We start from the raw sequence: 25,591 nt of genomic DNA, 5'->3' as shown, positions 1-25,591 counted from the left end.
ATTAGGAGGATTTTAAACCCTGAAAAACTTGATTTTACTCAAACATAAATAAAAAAAATATGATCATGTCACATTCATACCTTAACACCATCATAATCACTGTCAGCTTGTTCAGATAGTGCTGATGCATGTACTACATTTATGACATTGCAATGTCATATACTAAATATGCAGGATTTTGCAAGCAAGTAATAACTATATCTTAATATGCATAACAACTAAGAGTATTTTCCATAGATATGTAGAACTAGAACAACTAAGCAATGGATTGCTGGATTTGAAGTGACTTGCTTACCAGCTAATTGTTTGATACAAGTCTATTTAAAAATGGTGCATGTTGTGTCAAGTTAAGAATGTTTTATTGTCCCTTGTCTGGTTTTCTGTTTTATAGATATAATTCAAAAACAAAAAAGATTTTGCATATGACCATGTTATTGATATTTGATAGTTATTGGCAGGTTCTAGCAATGTTTAGTCTTATGCTATTTTTGCAGAGGGGGCAGCATTACATTCATTTGTTAATTGTGTTTATATAAACGTTTTTATGTTTTATATATATCATGTACATTTTAATCTTATATTATTGCATGATTTTTCATACACGCTGATTGGTTAGGTGATTGATGATGCATTAGGTGTGCTGTCGGATAGCTCTGATGAGGATGTGCTGACCACAAGAGTGGTGCGAAGAAGAGTAATTATTCAGGTACATTTGTGACTGAGAATTGCCTGGTCTATTTTTGAGGTTCAGTGTGAAAGCAGATTTTCTTAACACACACTTGGTGTGCAACTTTGGGTGCCAAACTGTTATTTCGGAAACTGACACTATTTTAAAATCCTGCATTTTCAGCTGTGACTTAACCTCCCTGCTCCTCAATTGCTGGTAGAAGTTGTCCATTTAAAACTAATAACCTTGTATGCTTTCCCATATACTATACTGCTGTAGTAGTTGATTCTTGATCTTCATAAAATGGACAACTTCTACAGGATGTGTTCTTCTTTCTATATTGGATGAATATTTTCAGCATTATTTCTTTATTATTCCTCTTTTGCTAACCCTAACCTTTACCCAAGCCAGGGCAGCTGTTTCCTTTTATGGCGAACACTGCTTTAGCAGGTGACGTATTGATTGTGTGTCTGGTTTCTTCTACAGGGTGGTGATGTTCCAGATATTCCTCCACAGTCGGTAACAGAAGAGCAATACACAGATGCACAGGGAAACTTGGTTGTGAAGAAGGTAAACATCCAAGATTTGCAGTATCCACCCGTTTGTCAGTCCGTCTGTCAGTCCATCTATCTTTTCATCCATCCATCCATCCATGGAAATCTGAGCTTTCTTGTTAATGTCCTCTAGATATGTCCTCTTACATTTTTATTGAACTTTTATTTACTTTGCTTTCATTGTCAATGTGATACTCTGAGGGCAGGTAGAAGAGCAAGAGAAGAGCAAATGATCCAGAAGGATTTATGTTAAATGCATCATTTCCATTCAAATGTGTTTATCTCACTCTCTTACCCGCTCAGGTGACCAGGAAGGTCATTCGACGGTGTGTGTCATCTGATGGGGTGGAGACAGAGCAGGTGAGGGTGGAGGGCTCCGCCCAACAGCCTGTCAATGTGGCGCTGGGGGACGGATATTCGAAAGTAATGAAGAGGACAGTACTGAAGAGCGAAGGACATCAGACAGAGGTGTGTGATGCTGCCACTCATCATGAGATACAAGATGAAAAAATAAAAGGCTTACTTAACCTAAATTAAAGTCATTCTGATTACAATTAAGTTGATTTAGTTCACTTAATCAATTATTGGCATTTAAACAGATCTGTTGTATTAAAGAGGTGTCTTTTGTTTAATTTCAGGTAACTTTCCATGAGCAAGACGGCATGTCAGCTTCGGGAGAGTCTGTTGTAGGTCAAGAGGTCAGACAGGTGGTCCAAACGACAGTGGTACATGGAGAACAGCTGGAAAAGCATGAAGGGGATTCTTTCCTCGCCACAGACCTGCCCTCTGCCCGGGATGACTTCACCCAGGTGAGCTGCTAAACACAGCAGTCATTCCTGACATCTTTACAACATCAGATTTTTATGCTTAGCATTATTTTAAGGGAAGGATTCCAAACTTACTCTGTCTCAACTGTCTCAACATTTTGCCTATAATATATATATATATATTTTTTTTTTTCATAACCAAAAGTTCTATCAGTTTTTTTCCCCGTTTGCCAGCTTATGTATACATCTATTTATTTTTATTTTTTTATCTGCCTGACATAAATGTAATTATTTTTTTTATTTTTTTTACAAATAAATCAATCACATTTTGTGTTAAAATGTGTTGGCTTTTGACAGTTAATGATAATAATAATAATGAGTCATGATATAAAAATATATTTTACTGCAGATACATTATTCCTTGCGATTGTAGGTCATCCAGGTACTCCATGCATACAGAAAATTCACATACTGTAAATATGTAAATACTGCAGAAATAATTCTGTTAATATGTAATTTTGAACTATGCCATAAACATTTAAGGCATCCTCTGCTCTAACAGTCCAACATACCCAAATAGTTTGTCCATCATGTTTCTTTCTCATCAGGGTTCATTTAGTGTTAATGTAGTGTGTGCCTCATTCCCTCAGGCTCTAAGCTACTTTGGAGGTTTTAGGAAGGTGCAGATCCCTCGAGTGGTAGAGCAGGAAATACTGCAGCCTGATGGATCTGTGATCAGGAGGTTTGAGAGACGGGCATGGCGTTTGTGTGCATATTAGTGTGAAAGTGTGTGTGTGTGTATGTGTGTGTGTGTGTGTGTGTGTGTGTGTGTGTGTGTGTGTTTAGGTGGGGGGGCAAATAGAAGGAAAAAACCTTTATCTACACTATTGTTTAAAAGTTTGGTGTCAGTGAGATCTTTGAATTGTTTTTGAAATAAGTCTCTTATCAATGCATTTATTTGTTCAAAAATGCAGTAAAACAAATATTGTGAATTATATATCTATATATGTTTTATATATGTATATATCTATATAACAATTTTACTGACCCCAAACTTTTTAACGGTAGTGTATTGTAATGTTCATGCAAATGTTCTATAGAGACTGAGTTAAGAATTTCTATATTTGCCGCCAGTGTGTGTATATTTGTTAACAAAGCATGTCTTTACATGTCTTTAGTTCTCTAATAAAAAAATGTACCCTGACTTTACACAAAAGTACTCTGGGATTTCCATGTTTTTCCACTTGGAACCTTTAATAAGGACCTAAAACACTAGTTTCTGCACTGTAAGACGCTGATCGATCTTTCTTTCTTATTTACAGGACGAGGATGCAGAAGTCTAGGACCCAAAGGAGGTCAGTAGTGAGGGATGCTGGGGGACAGAAGCGTGTGTGCGTGGACCAGATAGATGATCGATCTGAGCCACATGACAACCTACAGCATCACCTCCATCACCTCATTCACCACTACTGTGCCCAAAATGACTGAGAGAAAGAGGGGGAGGAAGCTGAAGAAGAGTCAGAGTGATGGTTTCCCTACCTTCATTTTCTTCTCCCAATCTCCATCGCTCCTCTCTTTGAGCCTGTCCGCCCTCCTAACCACTCCTATGCACCACGCTCATGCAATCCCAGAGTGCACTTCACTCCTGCCGCTTCCAGTCTTCCTGTCCAGTCAAACTGGATGTTTGCCCAGTTTAAGTCAACGGACAATATTTTCTCGCTCCTTATTTTCCCCAGTTCACCACGAGTGTTTATCTGTTTGTCTTTCATTGTGACCAAAGGGTGTTCTTTCCTTTCCTTTCCTTTCCTTTCCGTTCCTTTGCTTTTTAAACCCCTCAGTTATGAAATAATGAATACAAATACACTCACGAAAAAAAAAGAAAAAGAAAAGAAATCACAAAAACCAAAATGTTTTTATCAAAACAGAAAAAAAGTCCTGGTCGTTCATTCTCTGAACATTTTAAGCTCGAACTAACTGAACCTGTGCTGCACTGCCTACCACGACTATTGAATATCATTGCATTATATCGCCACATCATTACATGCTGTTTTGATCTCAACGGTTGAGATGTCTGAAAACTTCTTGCCTTCTTTATCAGCTGTTGGGGTATTGTGTGTCTGTGTATTCTGTCCATGGAGAGTATATATAATATGCATTTTTAAAACGACAGTAGATCACATTAGCCACCTGTAAGGATATTAGCGCAGGCATGCTTAGCTAGCAGCAGACACTTACTGTATTAATAACACTCTTTCTATGGTTAGATGACTGTCATTTTTCAGCCTCACCCCTCTCTTTGTGTCTGTGATCTGTAGCAAGTCTTCTTCATCATCACTGGAGTTTAAACATTTCAGTACAGCTTTGTGTTATAATAGATCACATTAACACACGTTTTATGGTTTTAAACTTACTTTGACAAGCGTTTCAAGAGGGACTCGGAAAGCAAAGGTGGAATCAATTTTAAATGATCAGTTAAATGTTACACATATGATTCTATTTTTAAACTTTCCATCTGAATTTATTATTTTCTTTGAGCGTGTGTGTGAAAACGGAAATGTGGTATTTTATTTTCAAAGTATATTCATTTTTTTCTGTACATAATGCTCAATATCAGTATGTGTTAGGGAATATTTATTTAATAAGGTATTTATGATTGGTAAAATATCTTATTGGTTTCAGAAGTGAGCATAATGGATGTATGTTTTCAAAAAAGAATGTTTTATTTTGATGTATTACATAAAACGGGTGCAACCGAGTGAATATTCCTTTTGGTTCACCAGATCACAGGTTGGCTTCAGTTGAGACCACTGGGAAGAAGAGTGTACCATGAGATATTCGAATTACTTTTCCTTTTTAACTGCAGATTAATACAGCTGTGTTAGCAGAGGTTGTTTTTTAATGCTGATCTGAGGCCAGCTGTGCTTTGTTCCCCTTATAATGATTTGGGTTTGGGAAACTGGCCCTGGAACAGCATTAAAAGTCATCCTCTAATCAAAGTTGAACACTGCTACTACTTTCACTGTGACTGGCCCCACGTTTGATTTACTGAATCCGCATTCTATGTCTGTGGAGATAAAAATATGCATATATATATATGGTACATAAATATCTATCCTAAAAGGCATGTATTAGTTTACTATATGACTTTTAAAAAAGACATTTAAACACTATACCATGGCTGCAGTGTGTGTATATGGCTGAAAGAGAATAAAAGTGTACAAGTGTCATAACCTTCATGTCATGGTTATTTTCTGGGTGTGTGTGGAGAGAAAGCTGACACGTGACATCAAACATACAGTACATATCACATCTTTATTGTAGTTTTCATTAAATATGTTGATTTGCTAGCGCCACCATGGCAACAAATTATGTAGTTCACATCCTCATATTGGCGTCGAGGTTCTGTAAGTATCAGCAGAGGAAATGTCTTTAAGAAGAGAAAAAGGAACATGGAGAAAATGGAAATTATGGTGTTGGCATAGTCCAGTTAGTGGTGAGGTTTTTCCTCAAGGAAGACCGTTCCATTCCGACATCACCCTCTATGACATCATCTTCCGATTGAGTGGCTCAAAGACACAAAGTCGCCACTAAGGGCAGTGTGCATGCTTGTAAATCAGGCTCAGCTCACTTTCGCTGCTCTTGCTATGGGCGGAAATAATGTCGGGATAAATAAAAATCACAAATGTGTGAAAATGATACATGTAGTTTCTCATAAGCTACTTATATTTATTTTTTCTCATACAGCCATGATATAAAGTCAAAGGATATTTTCACAGCCACTCAGTATAGGAAAAATTAAGCTACATAGATCTGAAGGAAGGGTGATACTTCTAGATATGTTGGCTCGTGATGATGATATTCGCTATCATCATTACTGGATTAAATCCTTATGATATTGATAGAAATAAAACACAATTCGATAAGGAAACCATGAATTACACAACATAAACTAAGAAAAAAGACAGCATGGTCATTGAAAAAAATAGTCCTCCATGCATTTGTCCAATGGTTGTCAGTTTGATGTATCATATATGCTACATTCTCATTGATATCGTTTTTTTTCTCATATTCTATGACATAAAGATAAACATACAGTCCATATTAGTATTCTGCAGTTCTCTTAAATCAAGTAAAGTATATCAGAATCTTTAAGGAGCCAAACATTGTAAGCTAGCGAATATAAACAAAGCTTTTTGACAGCGGTTACTAAAATCTTTTAATTTTGCTGTAAGCCAGAATTTAATGTACGTATTTTTTTTTAAGTTTCTTAAAGTTCTTTTTTAAAGATTTTTTATTTTATAATTTTTTTATCTGAACGATCACGACATATGTACATCACCAGAACAATAGCAAGCTCAATATTAACATTCTTATCTTTCAAAATTTGATATATTGCACACACATAAATAGACGTAAAAATACAGTACAGACTTGGGGAAAGGTGATTCTCTTTACATATCTATACATTTAAAATGCATACCAAAACAGCTTAAAAAAAGAAACAGAAAATAAAATTTTAAAAATACACTCCTTTTAATAATGTCCATATATGCGAATGGCCCCACGGGTTTTGGTGTAGGTGATGACCTTTAGCAAAATGCTTGAACTCTCTGGTCCATTTGTGATAACATGTAAACGACCCTCAAGGGGGAAGGGGAGGGGGAGGGGGGCGTGGTTGTTGGGAAGGAGGTGTGGCTTAGGAGACACACCTCCAGTTTGACTGACAGATGGTTGGGTTTTTGCTGATGGTTTCTCCTCAGTTGGGAAATATTGAAGCTTAATATGCCATTAACTACAAAAATACACACAGACAAACACACATCAGCAAAACCTAGAAATAAGCATAACATTAAATTAGTATTATCAAATTCCACTAAATTATGAATTCATGTTTCTGACAGATATATTTTCATGTAGCTTAATAATAACAGGTCATTCTTAGGTCGTTAGTTCTGCATTTGTGTCCCGGTTATACTAGCATTCAAAAGTCTGAGGTCGGTAATATTTTATGTTTTTAAAGGAAGTCTCTTCTGCTCACACAGGCTGCATATTTGATCAAAAGTACAGTAAAAACAGAAATATTGTGAAATATTAATTTAAAATAACTGTCACTTATTCCTGTGATGGCAAAGCTGAATGTTTAGAAGTCATTAATCCAGCATCACATGATCCTTCAGAAATCATTCTAATATGCTGATTTGGTGCTCAAGAAACAACTCTTAATATTATCAATGTTGAAAACAGTTGTGCTGCTTAATAATTTTGTGGAAATCGTGATACTTTTTTTCAGGATGATAATAATTTCAAAAGAAAAGCATTTATTTAAAATGACTGCTGTCAAATCGATTAATCGCATCAAAAATAAGTTTGTAAATATTATATATATATATACATATATACATATAAGGGTTGGAAGAACAAAATGCATCGCGATTCTCTCTCAAGATAATTCTTAGGGCCCTATCTTGCACCCAGCGCAATTGACTTTGTACACTGACGCATGTATCATTCCTATTTTGCACCCGCGCAAAGCGGACTTTTCTCTCCACAGACGCGCGTCGGTTAACTAGCAAATACACTTGCGCTCCCCGGGGCGGTTCAGCGCAAAAAGGAGGCGTGTTCCGGCGCAAACGTTCCCTCATGCTATTTTGCAGGTTTAGAAAACAATTCCGCCACTGACCAGGAAAAACCTAGTCTAAAGTCAGTGGCGCGTTGCGCATGTTATTCATGCTATTTTAAGGGCGCATGCTTGGCCATAATCAATGTAGCGTGTGCACAACGCGCATTACAATTTGATGCTCTCATCTACACAGAAGCAGCCGTTTTCATTTTTGCAAATCATACATTATTACTAGGAAAAATATTAGGTCTTGTAGGTCTTGATAAGCCTAGGGCTTCTACATATCCCTTTTCGAACAGTGTGATTATTATGCAAAAAAAAGAAAAAAAAAAAGGTTTTGTTTTTCTTGATTTTGTTTTATTTTTATTGATGGATATTTAATGTGTTGCTGTCTTTGGTTTAATTTATTTTTTAATTGTTCGAAATAAAGATTTCATTCATTTATTCATATTAATACACGAGGGAAATCATCGTTGTGTCCATGAAGATGTGAAAATAAAATAGGCATAAATCTAGCTTACACATTTAATCACACGCCCAAATTATCATACGCCTGTTTAACCGAAGCTAATTTGGGTGTGTTTGTTTCTCCATCCCCAATGTCACTTCTCTGTGTTTTACGGCCGTGACGAGGACGTCGGTCTCCTCGGCTGTGAACCGCTCCTGGCGCGCGCCTGGCAAATCCGCCGTTATAATAGGAATCCGCATAGAAAAAGCGCGCCTGCTCTTAAAGGGAATGTGAGATGTCGCTCTGATTGGTTTATTTCACGTTACGCCCAAACCACACCTATGAATAATGAAGCTACTTCAGACCAACCCCTTTTAGATTTGCGTCGGGCGCAAGAGTCATTTATCCCGCCGGGAAAATAGCAACAGCGCCGAGACCCGCCCACAAAGTTACTTGCGCTTTGCGCTTTGACACTTGCGTTTCAGATCGTTAAAATAGGGCCCCCAGTCTTTAACCGCAGATCCAGGATGTGTGTGCTTTAGAAACACCCATATTCTGCTTGCTTCCAATTCCATACACACACACACACACACACACACACACACACACACACACACATCTACGAAGGCATAATTTGGAATGTTTGGAATGCAGTGGGCTTATATATAAAAAAATCTGTGCATCAGTGTGAATGCATCTTATTAGATCTCCCGCTGCCTATGATGTCATCAGTAATAATCCAACAACAATAAAGATGAGAAAGAGAAAAATCACTTCTTGAACGGAAAACATTCAGATACTGAAAGCACTCTCTATTTATCGCTTGTAATGTTTATTTGTTCCTCTTTATTATTTACTTTTATGTTTTGAAGCTATCTTAGTTTACATATTTAAAATTCTTAACATACAATTGTTTTAATTAAATTGTTTAATTTGTAATAATTTTAAAAAGGTGCTTATAAATACATGTTTTTGAAGTCGGTAAACTGATTAATTAAAAAAGAAGAATCATTTTGGAATCAGATCGTGACTCCCAGAATCGGAATTGGATCGGATCATGAGGTGCCTAAAGATTCCCACCCCTAAAATATAGGCTATATATATATATATATATATATACATAGCAGTATATACACAAACTTTTATGTTAGATGCGATTAATCGCAATTAATCGATTTGACAGCACTATTTAAAATAGAAGTCTTATAACATTATGAATGTCTTTCCTGTCACTTACAGACAGTATGATTAACTAAATTAGAATGACCCTTTTGCGATCAATATGAACTAAACAGTAGAAACGTTCTAAGAGTCTTACTTGATGGGCACACTTGGGGCTCCAGAGCGATGGAAGTGTATGTTCAGCCACTTGCCATCTCGGCGGTGCCAGACGCGGGTCTCCTCTGACTGCATGGTGCGGGGCATCCCACTGACATCCATGTACTGGGTCAGACGGATGTACGCGATACATGCCGCATCCTCCCCGATCAGGTGCACATGGGGGTTCAGCAGGATAGTGTGTACAGGCTTATTACCTTTGGACAGAGCTAAAAGATAATACGGTGATCTAAATACCAATGTAAAAATTCAAGATACTGTTTGCAAGTGTGAAAAGATATTAGTCTAAATACCGTTCTCAAAGTAGAACCTGTGGAAGTCATGTCCCTCCACCAGGTTTCCCAAAGCTTCTGGCTCAAAGGAAGTAAGACCAGGATCGCAAATCTTTCTGCGAGAAAAAGAGCAGAAAGTAAAGCTAAAAGTCTCGTTTTGTGGGCACACATTGGTACAAAAGCACCTGGAACGTTCCAATTTTAGTCTGTGAAGAATAAATGTGAACGTATATAATCGCTGATATAATCAGAATTTCCTTCTGATCTCCAATCTGCCAATCAAAAGCTGTAATTAAGTGAGGCTTGGTTCTAATTATAGACGGAGCACCTGTTGTGAAAAGTAACCATTAAATATAATCTCAGTAATCAAGAGAAAATAAAGCAATGCATTAGTGTTCTTAAGGGTTTGTGTGTCCACTCACGCGTAAGCCTCAAAGTCGCCGTTGTTGATGGATTCGATCAGCTGTTCGGTCACCTTTATGATGTCCTGCTTTCGAGCTGAAACACACAGAAATGTCTAACGTGTGAGTCAGACATGCTCACGGCACAAGAATCTACATTATTAAGTCAACATCTCAACACTTTCCAAAACTTGACTGAATTTATGCAATCCACAAAATGCAAACCTTTGTTTAGAAAGCACCAGAAACAAATTTACAGTGAACCTTTATAGCTTCTGTCTTTTCAGTTATTAGTTGGCTTCAGGGCTGGGCGATATATTGAATATTTGCAATGAATTATACTGTATATATCGTAATGACTTTAATATGCTTTTTATTTGGCCATTATTGATTGATTTGTTTATTTAAGTGTCGAAACACCATGGTGCCCAGCCCTCATGGGCTTATTAGACACTACAGTAATAATTTAACAATTATCTCCAGCCATTAAAAAGATGATGTGATTAGACAAGATTCACAATTCTTTTTTGTTTAACAATTCATGAATATGAGAGTTTTAACGGTGTCTCTGATTTAAACTTGAGTAACAAAATGTTGATTTTGATAAGTTTGATTGCAATGAATCACATCAAATTGACCATCACTCATACATGTTCATGAAGGTCCTTCATTGCATTGATGAAGCATTTAAATAAAAAATGTGTTCATTTAGTGAAACACCTGCTTTGATTAATTAAAAAAGCCATATCATAGCAAGTATCGAGTATATATATATATATATATATATATATATATATATATATATATATATATAGGAGTATTTTTGTTGTTGTATTGTTTGTTCTTTATATCGCCCAGCCCTAAGTGGCTTACAGAGAAGTTGTGTGAATTTTATGTCTATGTACAATCTGTCCAATTTTGACACTCGATAAACAAAGGGCACCCAAAGGAAAGCGTATCCCAGAACTCCTAGTGTTCTACGATGAGTTTCAGAATGAGCAGTGTTTACTGGTAGAAAATCACAGGCAACACTTTCATTCAAAGTATTAAAGTTTAAAATTACCTTTATTGATAACTTGGCAAGCTAAGGGACAGCAAAAGAATGGCTCATAATTGGTCAAAAAGGCAATTTCTTATGAAAGCACCAAATAAAACTAGTGCAATGCATCTACGTCTACTGATGATGACATAATAACTCCAGCCCACCGGGCAAAAAGACGTTAAATGTACTTTGTACTTTTAATATTTAACAGTTCATTTAATGTGAAATATTAATTATATCATTCTCCAGCACTGATTTTATGGTTTCTGCAAATTAATAGATGAAAAGAAAAAAAGGAATGGATACGTCTTCTAGCTGATGTCTTTCGCCCGGAAGGCACTGAATGACAAATGAGATGGAAAAGGGTTTGCGGCTTTCAAATGAGAAAAAGAGGACTTTACTTTTCTTCAGAAAAGCATTCCATCTAATGCTTGTTCTCTCTAACAATGGACATGCTTTGTAACATGGGGCCTTCAACCTTTTTTCAACTTCATTTTCATTATTCAGCATAATGCCACTGTTAGCATATGTGGAAACACCATTCTCCTCTGTGTTTCATAAGATATCAAAATGGTTTTTGTCGAAAAATAAATAACAATAAAAGAATTAGGGCTGTGTTAATTTAGTGTGATTAATTAGAGTATTAAAAATGAATGAATCCACTTTCTGATCTATTCAGTGCTTTCACAATAATATCTTTGAATTATCTTAATTTGGCGATTAACTGCATTAATCAGTGTAACATGTCATATTTTAAATCTATTCACAGCCCTCAAAATAATACAAATACCTTTTTTTTTTTCATCATGTGAAACACAGACTCTAGACAAAATGCATTTTGTCATATGGTCATGTCAACATAAAGTGCAAACAGAATCTGACGTTGAAAAATAGCGTATTGTCCTTTCAATACTGGTTTAGGTCCATTCCATATTACTGAGCTTGAACAAATCCAAAGTGATTCTATTTGTTTGAATACAGGGTTAGGGTTAGGGTTAGGGTTTTTTCTGGTTGGATTGGTGGGAGGGGAAGAGATACTAAAAAGAAGGAGCAAACATCAGGCTCTCAGGCATGAGGCAGGATGGGATACCGGAGCAAGTGCAGTGGATCTCTCCATATTAGGAATATTGGGTGCAATAGAGGACAATGCAGAATCTAGTCCTAGGACACAGGGGTAAAAGGTCAAATGAACAATCTTTTGAGTAAGAAGAGGTTTGTTAGTGGTGTAACCGGCAGCCAGGTGGTTTTCTGTCATGAATGAAGAGCACTTAAGTCAAAAGAAGGGTCTTTCTCCCACATCGAGGAAATTTGAGACGGTGAGAGGGTGTCTTTTCATGAAGAGCATTTTGAAAGAATGTTCTGGTACTTACACATTAAAACCTGATTTCCCATTTACTTGAGCATCTCTATTGATTCAGAGATTTGCTTTTAATCCATCAGGCTTTTCTAACACATGCTACACGCATCTATGTCCCCCTCTCCTTCACAGACTGGAATTCGTGTGTTTTTAATGCTAACCTAAATTAGAATCTGATGTTTCTTCTGAAACTATGGGGATTTATGATTTCCTTGGCCTTTCAAAGTCTTAAAATGCAGTCCATGAAGAAAAGGCAGACACAAACGTGTGTCTGATAGAAGCAGCTGGATGGATTAAAACATTCGGAGCATTGATGAAGAATGAAGTTTGGAGTTGTAAATTAAAGAATATCCTTAAAGGGCAGATCGGAGTTGTTGAGGCGCCTCTCGTTCATACAGGGGGGTTCGAAGCATTTGAACGACGTTAGGGGAGGACGGGGTGATTTTGTCTCCTGCCCGTTACGGACTTACTCTGCACCGAGGAGTTGGGCGCCTGCTTGGGCTCGGAGTTTTGCGGGCGGCCCGCGGGTTGCCAGATTGAATTAATGCTGAGGCTTCCAAAGCGTCTGGCTGTACATTGAACCAATGAGAGGAAGAAACAACAGGAGCAGGACAAACGAAAAAGAAAACATTTCAAATAGCACACTCGACAAGAAATACTGAAACAAGACACCCTTAAGTGGGGAAACCAACTAAGGAGGAACAGGGGAGAGAATGGCAGCAACAGGCAGAACCTGAGTACAAATTCGGTGGGGAACGTAAACAAGAAAGGATGTACACATGACTGAGGAGAAGCACGGATGGAAGACATATCGAGGAGGGAAAACAGCAACAAGCACGTCTACGGGGAGACGCACGGGCAGAGAGACGTCAAGCTTTACCTTTAAGGTCCTCATCCTCAATAGTTGTGTTGGCACTCTCTGTAGATTCCTGGAGAAATGTGAAAGGATCCTTGTGAATCACTTTCAGACTGGACACTGGACAGTTGCATTCATGGCATCATACCACTGCTAACAGAAATACATCCTATTACCTTGTTTCTGTCCACTGGGTTGTGGATCACGGTAGTTTGTGGCTCCTGAAAGATTGAAAAGGAGTGAATAAACATTATTATTTGTATATGAAAAGTAAGCTTGATAGCAGAATAATGGCTGTGTACAAGACACAACATGCATGGAATTGCAAATGATTTTGTTTCCAGGTATTAAGGAAAATAATATACTGTCAGCATGACAATAATGTCAGAACATCATCTAATTTCTCTCATTGGTGACTTATCATGTGTAGTGCATGTGTCCTGCATGATAATGGAGTCTAAAACACACTTCCTTCTCCCAGTCCTGTTCAGGCTGCAGATTAAAGCTGAAAGTTTACTGTGAAAATTATCCTCCAAACAATACACTCCAGAAATAAACCTGGAGTATTTGAAATCTCAATGCATGCGGATTGGTCCTCTCTAATATTTTAGAAGTTGACTCATTAGTCAAATCCCGATTCTCTAAAATGACTCCTTTTCCAGCTCAGCTAATGAAAAGAGATGGAACAAAAATATCCTATTGGTTTGGAGTATAATTGGAACTGCCATAGACTTTTCTTATCTAAGCAACTTAAAACGAAGTACAATCAAGTGCACACTTCTATAGCAGTTACCAAAAACACAAGAAATAGCTCTGCCTCTAGAAATCTGATATATGGCAAACATTACATGAAAAATATATACACTACCATTCAAAAGTTGTTGTTTTTTAAGAAATTGTTATTTTTATTCAACAAGGACACAATAAAATTGACCAAACGTGACAGTAAAGACATATATAATGTTACAAGATTCTTTTGAACTGTTTATCTTTTTTACTGTTCAAATAAATGCAGCCTTGGTGAGCATAAGAGACGTATTTCAAAAACATTATATAACAAAACACTATTTTTTCAAAACTCTTGACTGGTAGTGTATGCTTAAAATACATCCAGTATAAATACTGTATGCATATTTTCATTTTAGTGTTAACTGTATACATGGACATATGTATTACTGTATATATGTTTTTACATGTATTGCTTGCCATATATCTGATTTATGGGAATTACTAAATAAATAGATTTTGGTTCAGTTTTCTCTTGCAATATGGGTTAGATCTTTTTTCTTTTCTTTTTTAACAAACAGGCAGTGTATCACCAGAATGGGGGTGATCCCTAGCTAGGTCACACACACACTGACAGATACAATGTAATTAATCAGCTTGGTGGTCTTTGAGCGGGACTGAGCGGAATTGATCATGTCTTGTCTAATCACCACCAGATTAGAGAAGATTACATATGCGTGCTTGTCACTTGTCTAAGAAACCCTCCGAGTGTGCATGTGCGTGACAGAGAAAAAAAGTCTGTGTGCGTCAGTATGAGTGTGTCACTGTGTCGTCAGTCTGAGAGACATTTGTATATGTGCATGTCTGCATCATTATGGATGGCAACCGATGTCAAGCTACACACAGCAAAGAGCTCAAAGCATATGAGCCTATCAAAGCAATGCTAACACCAGCCATGCACTGCAAAGCATTCACTCCAAGTACTTAAATTATGCATCTGCCAGAGAAAGACACTCGGATTCAACAAGATTTAGATTTAAACAAATGGGAAATACAAATGGGCAAAAGTAGTAGACTAATGGCAATACACCATGACTGTGCAAGCAAAAACCACAAGCATTAAATGGATTTTTGTGCTTGAGAAGGCATGGAACTATATCACTACAAAACATCAAGCAGCAGCAGTTGCTTTTGATGTTTCAAAGACAATTTGATTAATTACAACCCTACATTTCCTGGAATTAAGAGTTCAAATGGAAGAAAAACACGTGTGACATAAAGGTGACATAAGAGGTAAATAAAGTCATGCAAGGTTCACGGAACTTGGGTAGACACACCAACAGCGCCAGATTTACCAACCCTTGGGTTTCTTTGCATAATAACAGTCACATACTGTAAATAGTTTAAAGCATAAAATTGATGCATCATTTCATTGACAATCAACATCATTGACAATCTAGACAAACTATGTGAAAGCGTTCCAAAATTAGGCAGAATCCTAAGGCAGCATCATATATATCCTTTTCAGATAAACTAATCCCAGAATGCAATGCAATATAAGAAATGCTGACTAAAAATAGATGTACTGTATATGTACTGAAACATATTGATTTCTGGGTATGTTTTCTGCTTGTTATTGTATTGTTAGCTTAGCAACATGCTAACATTAAACTTTTGAAATCAAATTCTGTCTGTCATGTGCTTTATGTGATGAATGTTATTTTGTGTTGCTGCATGATCAGATTGTTTGACTGTTAGGATGTTGCCTTACAACTAGCTGCCTGTGTAGGTAGTACACAGCAAGGTAGCTCTTTAGGTTTTGGACCAGAGCATTGTGGTGAAATGGTAAGCAAATCTGGCTCGTTGGTAAAAGAGGGAGGGTCTACTGGGGTGACATCGTGCAGGGGGTGGGGTTGTTGTCATGGGTACCAGTGCTGGGGCGGGGCCTGTGTCTTTAGGGCTGCTGGCTATGTTGGTTTTGTTGTTAACCTGTAAGTGGGATGAGGAGCAGATCACAAATTACAAAATATCAAACTGACGGGGTCTACAACATCACACTAGGGATACAAAATTACACAAGACTGGGGAAAAAATGAGTTCTGTGACAGGGCATCCACAAGTATGAATACACAGATACACTGACAAGCATAGATTCACATGGGAGGGATCTAATGATGTATGATCTGATGAATACAACTCACAAACAACGGTGGACACAAGCCTGAACATATACTGTGGCACAAATAATAAAATCATAAAATTAAAAGTCCTTTATTTAAGAGTTTTTATTTATTTATTTATTTTATAAAATTTACATTTTACAGTTACCATATATCAATCAAAATTGCATCCATTTACTTTCCTAATAGGTGTTCCTGGTATTATTGTGAATACATCATCAGTGCACTTTCCATGATCCAATCATGTTTTCTTGTGCAATTTCCTGTTTCAACCGTACATAAAGTATGTCAGATTGTGGAAGTAAAATGGCATATTAACATATGCATCCTTAACTTTTTATTTAATTTTCTCTTATATAAAATCTGATAAAGACATAAAAGACATATGAGTGACAGGATTGCGCAACAAACCATCATCACATTTTGTTACTCATGTCAAAAACAGATGTAAAAAAACCTCTTAGCTATTGTTTTAGATGAATTTTTGTTTATTAGAAAATAAAATCAGACAAGAAATTATACCAGAAAAAGTAGATGGGGCAAATTCACTAAACACAATCACAAAACTCTGCATCTTTTGGGGTATATGGCATAGTGCTGCACCATGCATTTTTAAATTAAAGTGCCCCTATTATGCTGTTTTAATTTAGTTTTGGAGGTCTCCAACAATAAGTTAACATGCATCCAAGATCAAAAAACACTTTAATTTTCTCATAATATACATTGCACATCACCTAATTTCTCAAAGAGTCTGAAAATGGTTTGTGCAAAGATTCAGTCTCTTTAAACCCCTCCTTACCACCAGCCAACCCTGCTCTGATTGGTCAGACAACCCAGTCTGTTGTGATTGGTTTACCGCTTGCAACGCATGTCGGAAACTAAACGTCAATTAACATATCTGAATTTCAGCTCCGGAGGCTTCTGATACGAACAGTACCAACGACGTTGGTTTTTCCATATAAATTCCAGCGCGAGTCCTCTTCTTTTTGAAGTGCATGCAAAGTGGATTCGCAGCGTAGAAAACAGCGGACAGTGTGGACATGTGGACAACACGAACTAAACTCTTCCAGGCCTCAGCTACAACTACAGTGTTTGAGGTCGGGTCAAAGTAGACGTTGTTCGTGGGCAGCCAATGAAGAGCGTATGCATTATGCAAATGTGTTACATTGTTACATATACGTGGGTATGTAACAGGAAGTGAGACTGGAATTGCTGACGACTCATTTCGGCAGTTCAGAATCGATTCTTTCTCTTAGGAGGCAATAACTTTATTTGCCATGCACTTTGGTCTTTAAAAATGTGCAGACATATTCCATTCAAAAACAGTTATATTACACACTAAGGTAATATTCAAAAAAGCATAATGGGGCACTTGCTTTCTAGATTAGGCTTATTATAGATTGCACTTTACTTTTAGTGATCTGCACTCAGCAAAAGATTTTGGAGGTTTGGTTGATTTGCATAATTTGCATTTCCTTAGTGAATTCGCAAAACATCTGTGATCAACAATTAGTTAGCACAATTTATTATTAGTGAATTCACCCATAGTGCTTGAAGTAAAAGTATTTTAATATAAAATACTTATATATATATACGTGTGTGTATATATATATATATATATATATATATATATATATATATATATATATATATATATTGAAACACTTAAATACACAAATAAAAGTTAGAATGATGGGCAATTCCATTTAATTTCCAGCAAGTTCAGGGAATTAACTAAACTAGACATTTTATGAATTACTGAAAGGTCCAAATAGATTTTTATTGCCAAAATGTAATATATTTCCCATAAAACCTGAAAATTGGAATTGAAATGGAATTAATGAAAATGCCACAGCATATATAATATTATATATTAACTACAGTCATTAAATTGGAAACTGATCCTATTTAAAGACCTCAGAATTTCTGGAAAAACAATCAACAAACAAATGCAACCTGAAGGATACACAATGTTCTGCTGTAAGATTACTCTCAGCCATTGCCAAGTACCCATGTTCTTTATATCTTAGTTTTGCCAAAAGATTAATAGGAAACAGACTTAACCCACCTTCACACCATCTGCCTTTTTGTTCAATAAGCTCTTGGCTGCTGTTGGGTGAAAAATAAAAGAGAACATGAATAATTATGTATTACATTACAAATCCATGAAGGCACATGCAGCAGGCATTCTGGGATTATTGTTCTCCTTATTGTGTCACAAGACCTCGGGCAAGAGAAACAACTCACAGTCATACAAATCATTCATTTTTAGGATAGGAACTCTTGAAACATAAATGCAAGGCTACGGGATCAAAAAGATTAAACCCATGTCACAATCAAAACCAGAGTAAGCAATTCTATTCTTAGAGGATGTGTGTTTGTGTTAAAAAATGATATGCTGTACAATTTTCTTACTGCCTATGACTGTAAACTGGACAATTTAAAGAAAAAAGTGACATTTTTACCTTAAAAAAACAGAAATCATCCCTTTAAAATATACATAATTACTTTTCCATCATAATGTCTTGACGATTGAACTGTTTATGTGTTATGTGCGTAATATAATACAATATATAATAATAACCTTTAGCATTGCAAACATAGTTTATAGTCTTCAAACTTCTTGAACCAAAAGTAAAAAGCAGTGCATACATTTGTCCTCGAAGAAAGAGTTGCTTTATCACAAATTAAGTGCAGACGACCATTCATCTAATGCATTAAATTAAAGCTTTTCTATCATCCTATTATAACATGTTTCCAGCTACATTTTGCTAACAGCCAACATGTATAAGAAAATGCTAAACCTTTTAATTACACCTTATTTATAAATGTAACATTCCAGAATGTACATGACCACATCCAGATGGAAATGTAACCAGAAAATGAGCACGCATTCCAGATACTTGTTCTATGAGCAAGGCAGGACACATTTACTTTCCCAGTAACTTACTTAAAATTATTTTCATGATTACATTCATAAAGTACTGTTTGTTATTATATTATTGAATATGTGTATTTGCAGTTTCAACCTGAAATTTTTTATTTGAAAAATGACATGTAGACTAAATGCAAGTTAACGTTATGAATGTAATCCGTTTACATTACATTACATGCAAACAAGGGTAATTAGTAGCTCAGAGTAACAGGGAAGTGTGACAAACAAGCAAACCAGCTGACTGGTTAGAGTAAAAACACATCCCCTTCTTATGTCAGATTAGACTCTTACCTCACAGGAAACACCGGACCCCCCCCAAAAAAAGAGATAAAGCAATGATGAACAGGAAAGAAATGTTAAATAAAATGTCTAAAAAGGAGTACTGTACCACCTCACTTTAAAACAGCCTTTGTTAAAAAAAAAAAAAAAATTATAATAATATAATAATAATAAATATATTTTATAATAGAAGAAGATAAAAAAGAAGGGAGTCTATGTATCACTTTATTTTGATATTCAACTTTAGACATTTTAACTACAAATCAACTACAAGTCATTAGAGTATTAGTAGACTGTCTGCTTAATATCTGCTAACACTTGGTCCACCAACAGACACTGCACTGGCGATAAGTAACTTTGCAAGTACGTCAACTTATTCTACTAACCTGAACCCAAACCTAACAGTCTAATACTCTAATGAGAGTTAGTTGACATGTAGTTGCAAAGTTACTTATAGTTAGTGTCTAAAGTGGACTATCGAAATAAAAGTGTAACCAGAGTGTAATACAGCTGTAGGATAAACACACTCAAACAAACACATCCACACATACAGGTCAGCAGAGCCAGACATACCTGAGAAGTTTCTTGTGACCAGGAGAGTGGTCAAAATTGCACCCTAGTTGCAAAAAAAAATTTTTAGAAATGAAAGAAAAGGAAAAAACAACAAGCAAGAGAGAAATGAAAGAAAGAATAGTACAGAAGGAACAGCAGGAGCAATGTATACCCTCATTTTTATAATGTATTTGGAGAATGCCTAGTTTGCTAGAATAACTTCAAATATCAAATCAGCGCTGTATTGCAAAACTCTCCCTTATACATAACATTACCACTTTGGTCCAGTTATTCCCAGCTAGTAGATAACCCATAACTACCATTATCCAGAAATAACTAACTTACTATCCATTAAAAAAGGACAAATGTAATATATTTAGTTAGTATAATTAGATAGGGAGTAATGCAATAATGTAACGCATTACATTTAAAAGGAACATTGTAAATCTAGATCTTGCATGTAGTGAGTAGGTAACTGCATGTGCAAGGAAATTCATGTGAAGAAAGCTAAAGATTGGTCAAAAGACATGTAGAAGATGTTTGAGGAAAGTCTAAAAATAAACCAGACCAAAACTAACCTTGAGTTTCCTTCGGGCATTGAATTTCTTCAAGCACTCCACGGTTTCCTGTCTGTGCATCATAGACGCTACAGTGGAGCGTTGCTACAGAAAGACAAAGAAAGACAAAGAATGAAGGCGAGAGCTTATTGAGGATTAGGAAATGACTTTGTTGTATAATAAAGAAGAATGCATGTTATTGTGTGTGTTTGTGTGTTGTGTGTTGAAACACATACGCAGATCCAGGGGTGTTTGAGGGCTTCAGAAGCTGTAATGCGTTTAGAAGGATTGATAGTCAACATCTTATTAATCAGATCTTTAGCTTCAGGGGTCACTGTGTCCCACTCAGGAGAAGGAAACTACATACAGAGATAAGACAACACAATAATGTGTCATTTTTGTAAGTCTTAGAAGCCCAAAGGAACTGAGGATGACATCAATTTATCATCGGTTACCAAGTGGTTATTGGCATCAGATACATTTGTAGCTCTTGTTCTTAGTGTTCAGCCCATCTTTTTAAACCCTTTCCAGGCAAATCATTCGAAATTCAGACTCACGTCATAAGCACCAGCCTTAATCTGCTGATAGAGGCGATGCTGGTCTTCATCCCAAAATGGAGGATATCCAACCAGCAGAATGTAGAGAATCACACCTATGAAACATATATTTTATTATAACTACATTCATTCAAACAAATTCTCAAATATCAACTACACTTGACCTAAAGACTGGACTATAATGTCTGTATTCAAGCAATCTTATTCAAACAGCACACAGAGTAGGGTAGAAGTATATTTTTGGACATCTAACATAGTAATGTCATGTTTAATTTTGGGTGACAGTCCCAAGATATTCTTTGAAGAAAGACAGTACTATTTAAATACTATGGTGCATGAATATGGCAATCATTCAGTACCATTTGGAATCTATATCTCAAAGTACAATGGTATTACCATCTGTCCATCTTTTCGTAAGTGGGAAGAACATCCTGATGGTCAATTTGAATAATTGTGCAATCATTTTTACATCAAGGCTAAATTGAAACATTCATTCGACTGCTTGAATTGGACTAACTAGTTTTAAGCCTAAAAACAGAAAGACAATTTACCAGGGACACTCCATTTGGCTGATTAGATTCAATGCTGCTTAAAAACTCAGGCTGCAATAATTTAATAATCAGTTAATGAGCTTCAACAGTGACATCCATCACACCAACTCGCTTATGAGGTGAACATTTTTGTCTCTCATTCATTCCTTACCGCAGGCCCACATGTCCACAGGTTTGCCATAAGGATCTTTCCTCAAGACCTCCGGGGACAGGTACCCCGGAGTACCGGCAAAACCTGAACAAAGAGCGGTTTAGGGGAATAAATGAACAGTTTCTACACCATTTAATTATTGTTTAGAATATGAAAAAGTGTTATTTGCCAAGTTGGCTTGTAAAAGCTTAGTCATGCAGAATTGTTTACAGCGAAATTACTAATAAAGCAGTGTTCCCTATAGACTTCTTTTGCAGCCTTTGCTGGTACTAATTATGTACTAAAAAAAACTGAATTATGTGTGTAGCATATTTGTTTTAATTAAATATTATCTTTACAACAATACACAGCTGTTCAAAAGCTTCTCAAAAAGAGAAGTCTCTTATGCTCACCAAGGCTGCATTTATTTGATCAAAAATACAGTAAAAAGAGTCATATTGTGAAATCATAGTACAATTTAAAATAATTGTTTTAAAATGTCATTTATTTCTGTGATGCCAAAGCTGTCATTGTCATGTGATCCTTCAGAAACAATTCTAATGTGTTGATTTGCTGCTCAAGAAACATTTCTTACTATTATCAATGTTGAAAACTCTTGTGCTGCGTAAAATATTTGTAGGAACCTATGTGTTTTTCAGGATTATTTTAGATTCAGATTTTTTGTGACAATTTAAAAGTCACTTTTGATCAACTGAATGTGTCCAGAGTGTATAAACAACGTTTGTCAGATGTTAATTCAGTAACCACTCTGATGCACCGAGGGAGTAGACTGATTCAAACTGATAACTTAAATCAAAGCTACTGATTCGTTAAAAGATCTGGCTCTTTAAAGTGATTAATTCGTAAACTGAACCACACTGATCGTCCTACGTGATTGTTTTTGCATGCATCAATTATCATCTTGTATTCATTATTTTAATATTATAACATCAAATTCAAACATGCAACTCAGTTAAAATGTAATTTCTTTTATGGCAACACAGTATATACTATTTTGTGGTACTTACCAAACCATGCCTGCTGATCACCCTGGACCTCTATGGCCAAACCAAAGTCGGCAAGCTTAACTGCCGCCCCCTTCATCTTACTGGCCAACAGCAAATTCTCAGGCTTCAAGAAAAGCATGCAAACACACAAGCATATGTCTTAATGGTCTTAATTCTCCCTTAGGTAATGGCTTTTCTAAAAGCAGCTATTTATTGAATCAAAAATGTTTTAACAGCAGCCATGCTATGATGACTCATTCCTCCTCAGCAGGTTGAAAGACATTTTGGAGGAAGAACAAAAAAGCTAATTCTGTCAAATGTCTGAATTGTATCTGCGCAAATGTGGATTGATTATCACTAGCTAAAAGTCTCTGTGAAGATTTCAGTAGATGAAAGGATAAAATATTAGATTCTCAGACACAGCAAGGCTATTTTCTGTTAGACAATATGAGATCCGGCTACGTCAGACTGTGCTAAATTTAGCACTGGACTCTGCTACATTAAGCGCCACTGTCTGGAGAAGTGTGAGTGTGTGTGTCCTGACCTTCAGATCCCGGTGGACAATTCCATTAACATGGCAGTGATGAACGCTCTCCAAAATCTGCTGAATGCAGTGACTGAGAGAGAGAGACGGTGAAAGAGAAAGGTAAGACAGAGGGGAAGTGTGACAATGGCGGGCAGAAGGAACAAAAGTGATTTTTTTTTAAATCAAGAAACAATCAGTAAAAAGAGGGAACTTAGAGGAAAATAGAGATAATAGGGACTTTATCAGCCTAAAAATTCAGTTATGGAGGATTGTACATACATTAGAATGCATGCAGTCATTAATCATCTATAAATAACATGCTTCACACTTTCTTGTCCAGCCCCGAAGACACATGCACATTTTCCTTTACACATGCAAAATTACACTTGAGGAAGCGAGGCTGTAAAGGGAAGCAGTGTATAATTTATCATCAGTATAAATAACTTGCACAAAAGAGAAACAGGCTCACAAAAGAGTCATGTGACCCAAAAGAACTGTCTGTAAGCATATTTTATGTAGAACAAACTTGACGTTAATGAATGTACTAATGTGCAACTGTTGTAATGTGTCTGTTTGCATGTTCTTACCTGGCATCAGCCTCGCTGTAATACTCTCTTGCTACAATGTCTTCAAACAGCTCACCTCCAGTAACCCTGAGGTCAAAGGTAAATTATTGCACATCAAAATATATTCAAAATCTCCAAAGAGAAACTGTTTTTGGAGATCTTTTTCTGAGGTTAACAATGCTACATGCTATTTTTTAAAATGGTTCATTCCTTAGGAGTTCTATTCTATACACAATCCTGAAGCTAGATTCACTAGAATCAAAGAAGTCACTGTTACCAGAGAAACAGGGAATTGCCATAATTTCCAAAGTCGAGTGTTTTTGCAAGATAGTGGTACAGTTAGACTGTAAAGTGGAGTAACAACAGACATTATGAGGGGGAGGGTAGACAAACCATTATTGCAATGCTCAATATGGCGGTTGTAGAAAGGACCTTTCAATCAAAAGAACAAACTGATTGAAGCATAGGCACATTTTTTTAAACAAAATAACTCACAGAAACAATATACTAAATATAAAATTGGTTATGGTTTAATAAATGTAATTAGCTGAACTTTAGAGAGCTTTTGACACACTTAAAGGGATAGTTCACCCAAAAATGAAAATTCTGTCATCATTTACTCACCCTCAAGCTGTTCCAAACTATTCTGCTGCACACAAAGGAAGATATTTTGAAGAAAGTTTGTAACCAGTCCGCTTTGGGGAACCATTGACTTCCATAGTAGGGAAACCAAGTAATAAAAACTCAGTGAGTGTTTTAGCGCAATTTTCTCACGTCATGGGATCACAACACTCAAAATTCAATTTTTGAAGCATAAAGGAAAGATTTTTGATAAAATCTTTTTTTCTAATATTATTGTAAATTTTAGAAGCTATCGATTGCAATTTGTTTCAACTCGATAGCTATTATGGTTGCCGAGAACTTAGCAAAAAACAGAATTTTTTATGGAATTTCCAGGAAATCCAAAATCTTTTCCTGGATTTTTTTTGTGCGTTCCCGAGATTAGACCTTCCTTAACATAATGCCGAAAACCCGAAGTCTCTAGGTGGTCTGGTTGAGGAGTAGATAGAAGTGCAAGATTGGTGCGCACAGACAGAACAGAAATCATGAGTTAACAATCGCAATTTTGTCCGGTGGAAAATTGCGCTAAAAATACTCTAGAAGTCAAAGTCAGTGGTGCCCCAGAACTGTTCAGTTTCTCACATTCTTCAAATTATCTTCCTTTGTGTTCAACAATACAAAGAAATGTATACAGGTCACACCGCGAGCCTTAGTGCTCAATTCCGATTTATTGCTCAGATCCGATTTTTTTGTATAGCTGTTCACATTGTTGTTTTAAATGTGGCCAATATGAGGTTCCAGTGTGAACAGAACATCGTCCTGGACTGACTCGCATGCACAAAAGAATGATAAAAAGATGACACGCAGCACACTGTCATACGGAAGTAAACACAGAGGACATTAAAGTAAGCGATTACATGTTTATTTACAGCGTGATCTGCCGCAGAAGCCAGCGAATTTATGCGCAGGCAATATAAAAGAAAACTAAGACAAGGATGTGAAAAAAGAGAGCAGAGTTTTTAAAAACTTATGATACGAGCCCTGATGTTTTGCTTGTAGAGCTATCACTGTAATACTTATAAGTTCGAGACATCACTGTCCTTCACTGACTACTTTTCGAAACTCTCTTGATAACGTTGGGT

The 25,591-nt window shown here is 36.4% G+C and overlaps 2 protein-coding genes across 14 annotated transcripts in view; one reads left to right on the top strand and one right to left on the bottom strand.

Moving 5' to 3' along the window:
• Window positions 1–5,216, top strand: part of ank2a (ankyrin 2a, neuronal) — a 79,206-nt gene extending 73,990 nt beyond the window's left edge. For 2 of the 4 annotated variants that reach the window (XM_084402179.1, XM_084402178.1), the window contains 4 exons: window positions 1,154–1,237; window positions 1,525–1,689; window positions 1,860–2,030; window positions 3,311–5,216. In XM_084402179.1, the coding sequence (XP_084258305.1) occupies window positions 1,154–1,237; window positions 1,525–1,689; window positions 1,860–2,030; window positions 3,311–3,331 (441 nt within the window). In that variant the 3' untranslated portion in view covers window positions 3,332–5,216. Of the gene's footprint in view, window positions 1–616; window positions 707–1,153; window positions 1,238–1,524; window positions 1,690–1,859; window positions 2,031–3,310 lie in introns of all 4 variants that reach the window. The other 2 variants (XM_084402180.1, XM_084402181.1) reach the window with 2 other exon arrangements.
• An 840-nt stretch (window positions 5,217–6,056) lies between these two features.
• camk2d2 (calcium/calmodulin-dependent protein kinase (CaM kinase) II delta 2) overlaps window positions 6,057–25,591 on the bottom strand; it is a 38,125-nt gene continuing 18,590 nt past the window's right edge. Inside the window, exons 5-22 of one of the 10 annotated variants that reach the window (XM_084402189.1) lie at window positions 23,910–23,975; window positions 23,341–23,413; window positions 22,818–22,920; window positions 21,811–21,894; window positions 21,109–21,203; window positions 20,788–20,910; window positions 20,573–20,656; window positions 20,016–20,058; window positions 18,297–18,337; window positions 15,978–16,037; window positions 13,499–13,543; window positions 13,347–13,395; window positions 12,937–13,035; window positions 11,131–11,151; window positions 10,089–10,164; window positions 9,688–9,782; window positions 9,375–9,603; window positions 6,057–6,819 (exon numbers count right to left, since the gene is read on the bottom strand). In XM_084402189.1, coding sequence (XP_084258315.1) covers window positions 6,810–6,819; window positions 9,375–9,603; window positions 9,688–9,782; window positions 10,089–10,164; window positions 11,131–11,151; window positions 12,937–13,035; window positions 13,347–13,395; window positions 13,499–13,543; window positions 15,978–16,037; window positions 18,297–18,337; window positions 20,016–20,058; window positions 20,573–20,656; window positions 20,788–20,910; window positions 21,109–21,203; window positions 21,811–21,894; window positions 22,818–22,920; window positions 23,341–23,413; window positions 23,910–23,975 — 1,396 coding nt within the window. In that variant the 3' untranslated portion in view covers window positions 6,057–6,809. The remainder of the gene's footprint in view (window positions 6,820–9,374; window positions 9,604–9,687; window positions 9,783–10,088; window positions 10,165–11,130; window positions 11,152–12,936; window positions 13,036–13,346; window positions 13,396–13,498; window positions 13,544–15,977; window positions 16,038–18,296; window positions 18,338–20,015; window positions 20,059–20,572; window positions 20,657–20,787; window positions 20,911–21,108; window positions 21,204–21,810; window positions 21,895–22,817; window positions 22,921–23,340; window positions 23,414–23,909; window positions 23,976–25,591) is intronic. The other 9 variants (XM_084402191.1, XM_084402192.1, XM_084402193.1 and 6 more) reach the window with 9 other exon arrangements.

This window comes from Rutilus rutilus, assembly GCF_951802725.1.
Source record: "Rutilus rutilus genome assembly, chromosome: 2".
Classification (NCBI taxonomy): domain Eukaryota; kingdom Metazoa; phylum Chordata; class Actinopteri; order Cypriniformes; family Leuciscidae; genus Rutilus; species Rutilus rutilus.
This window is presented reverse-complemented; position numbering and strand designations above follow the sequence as displayed.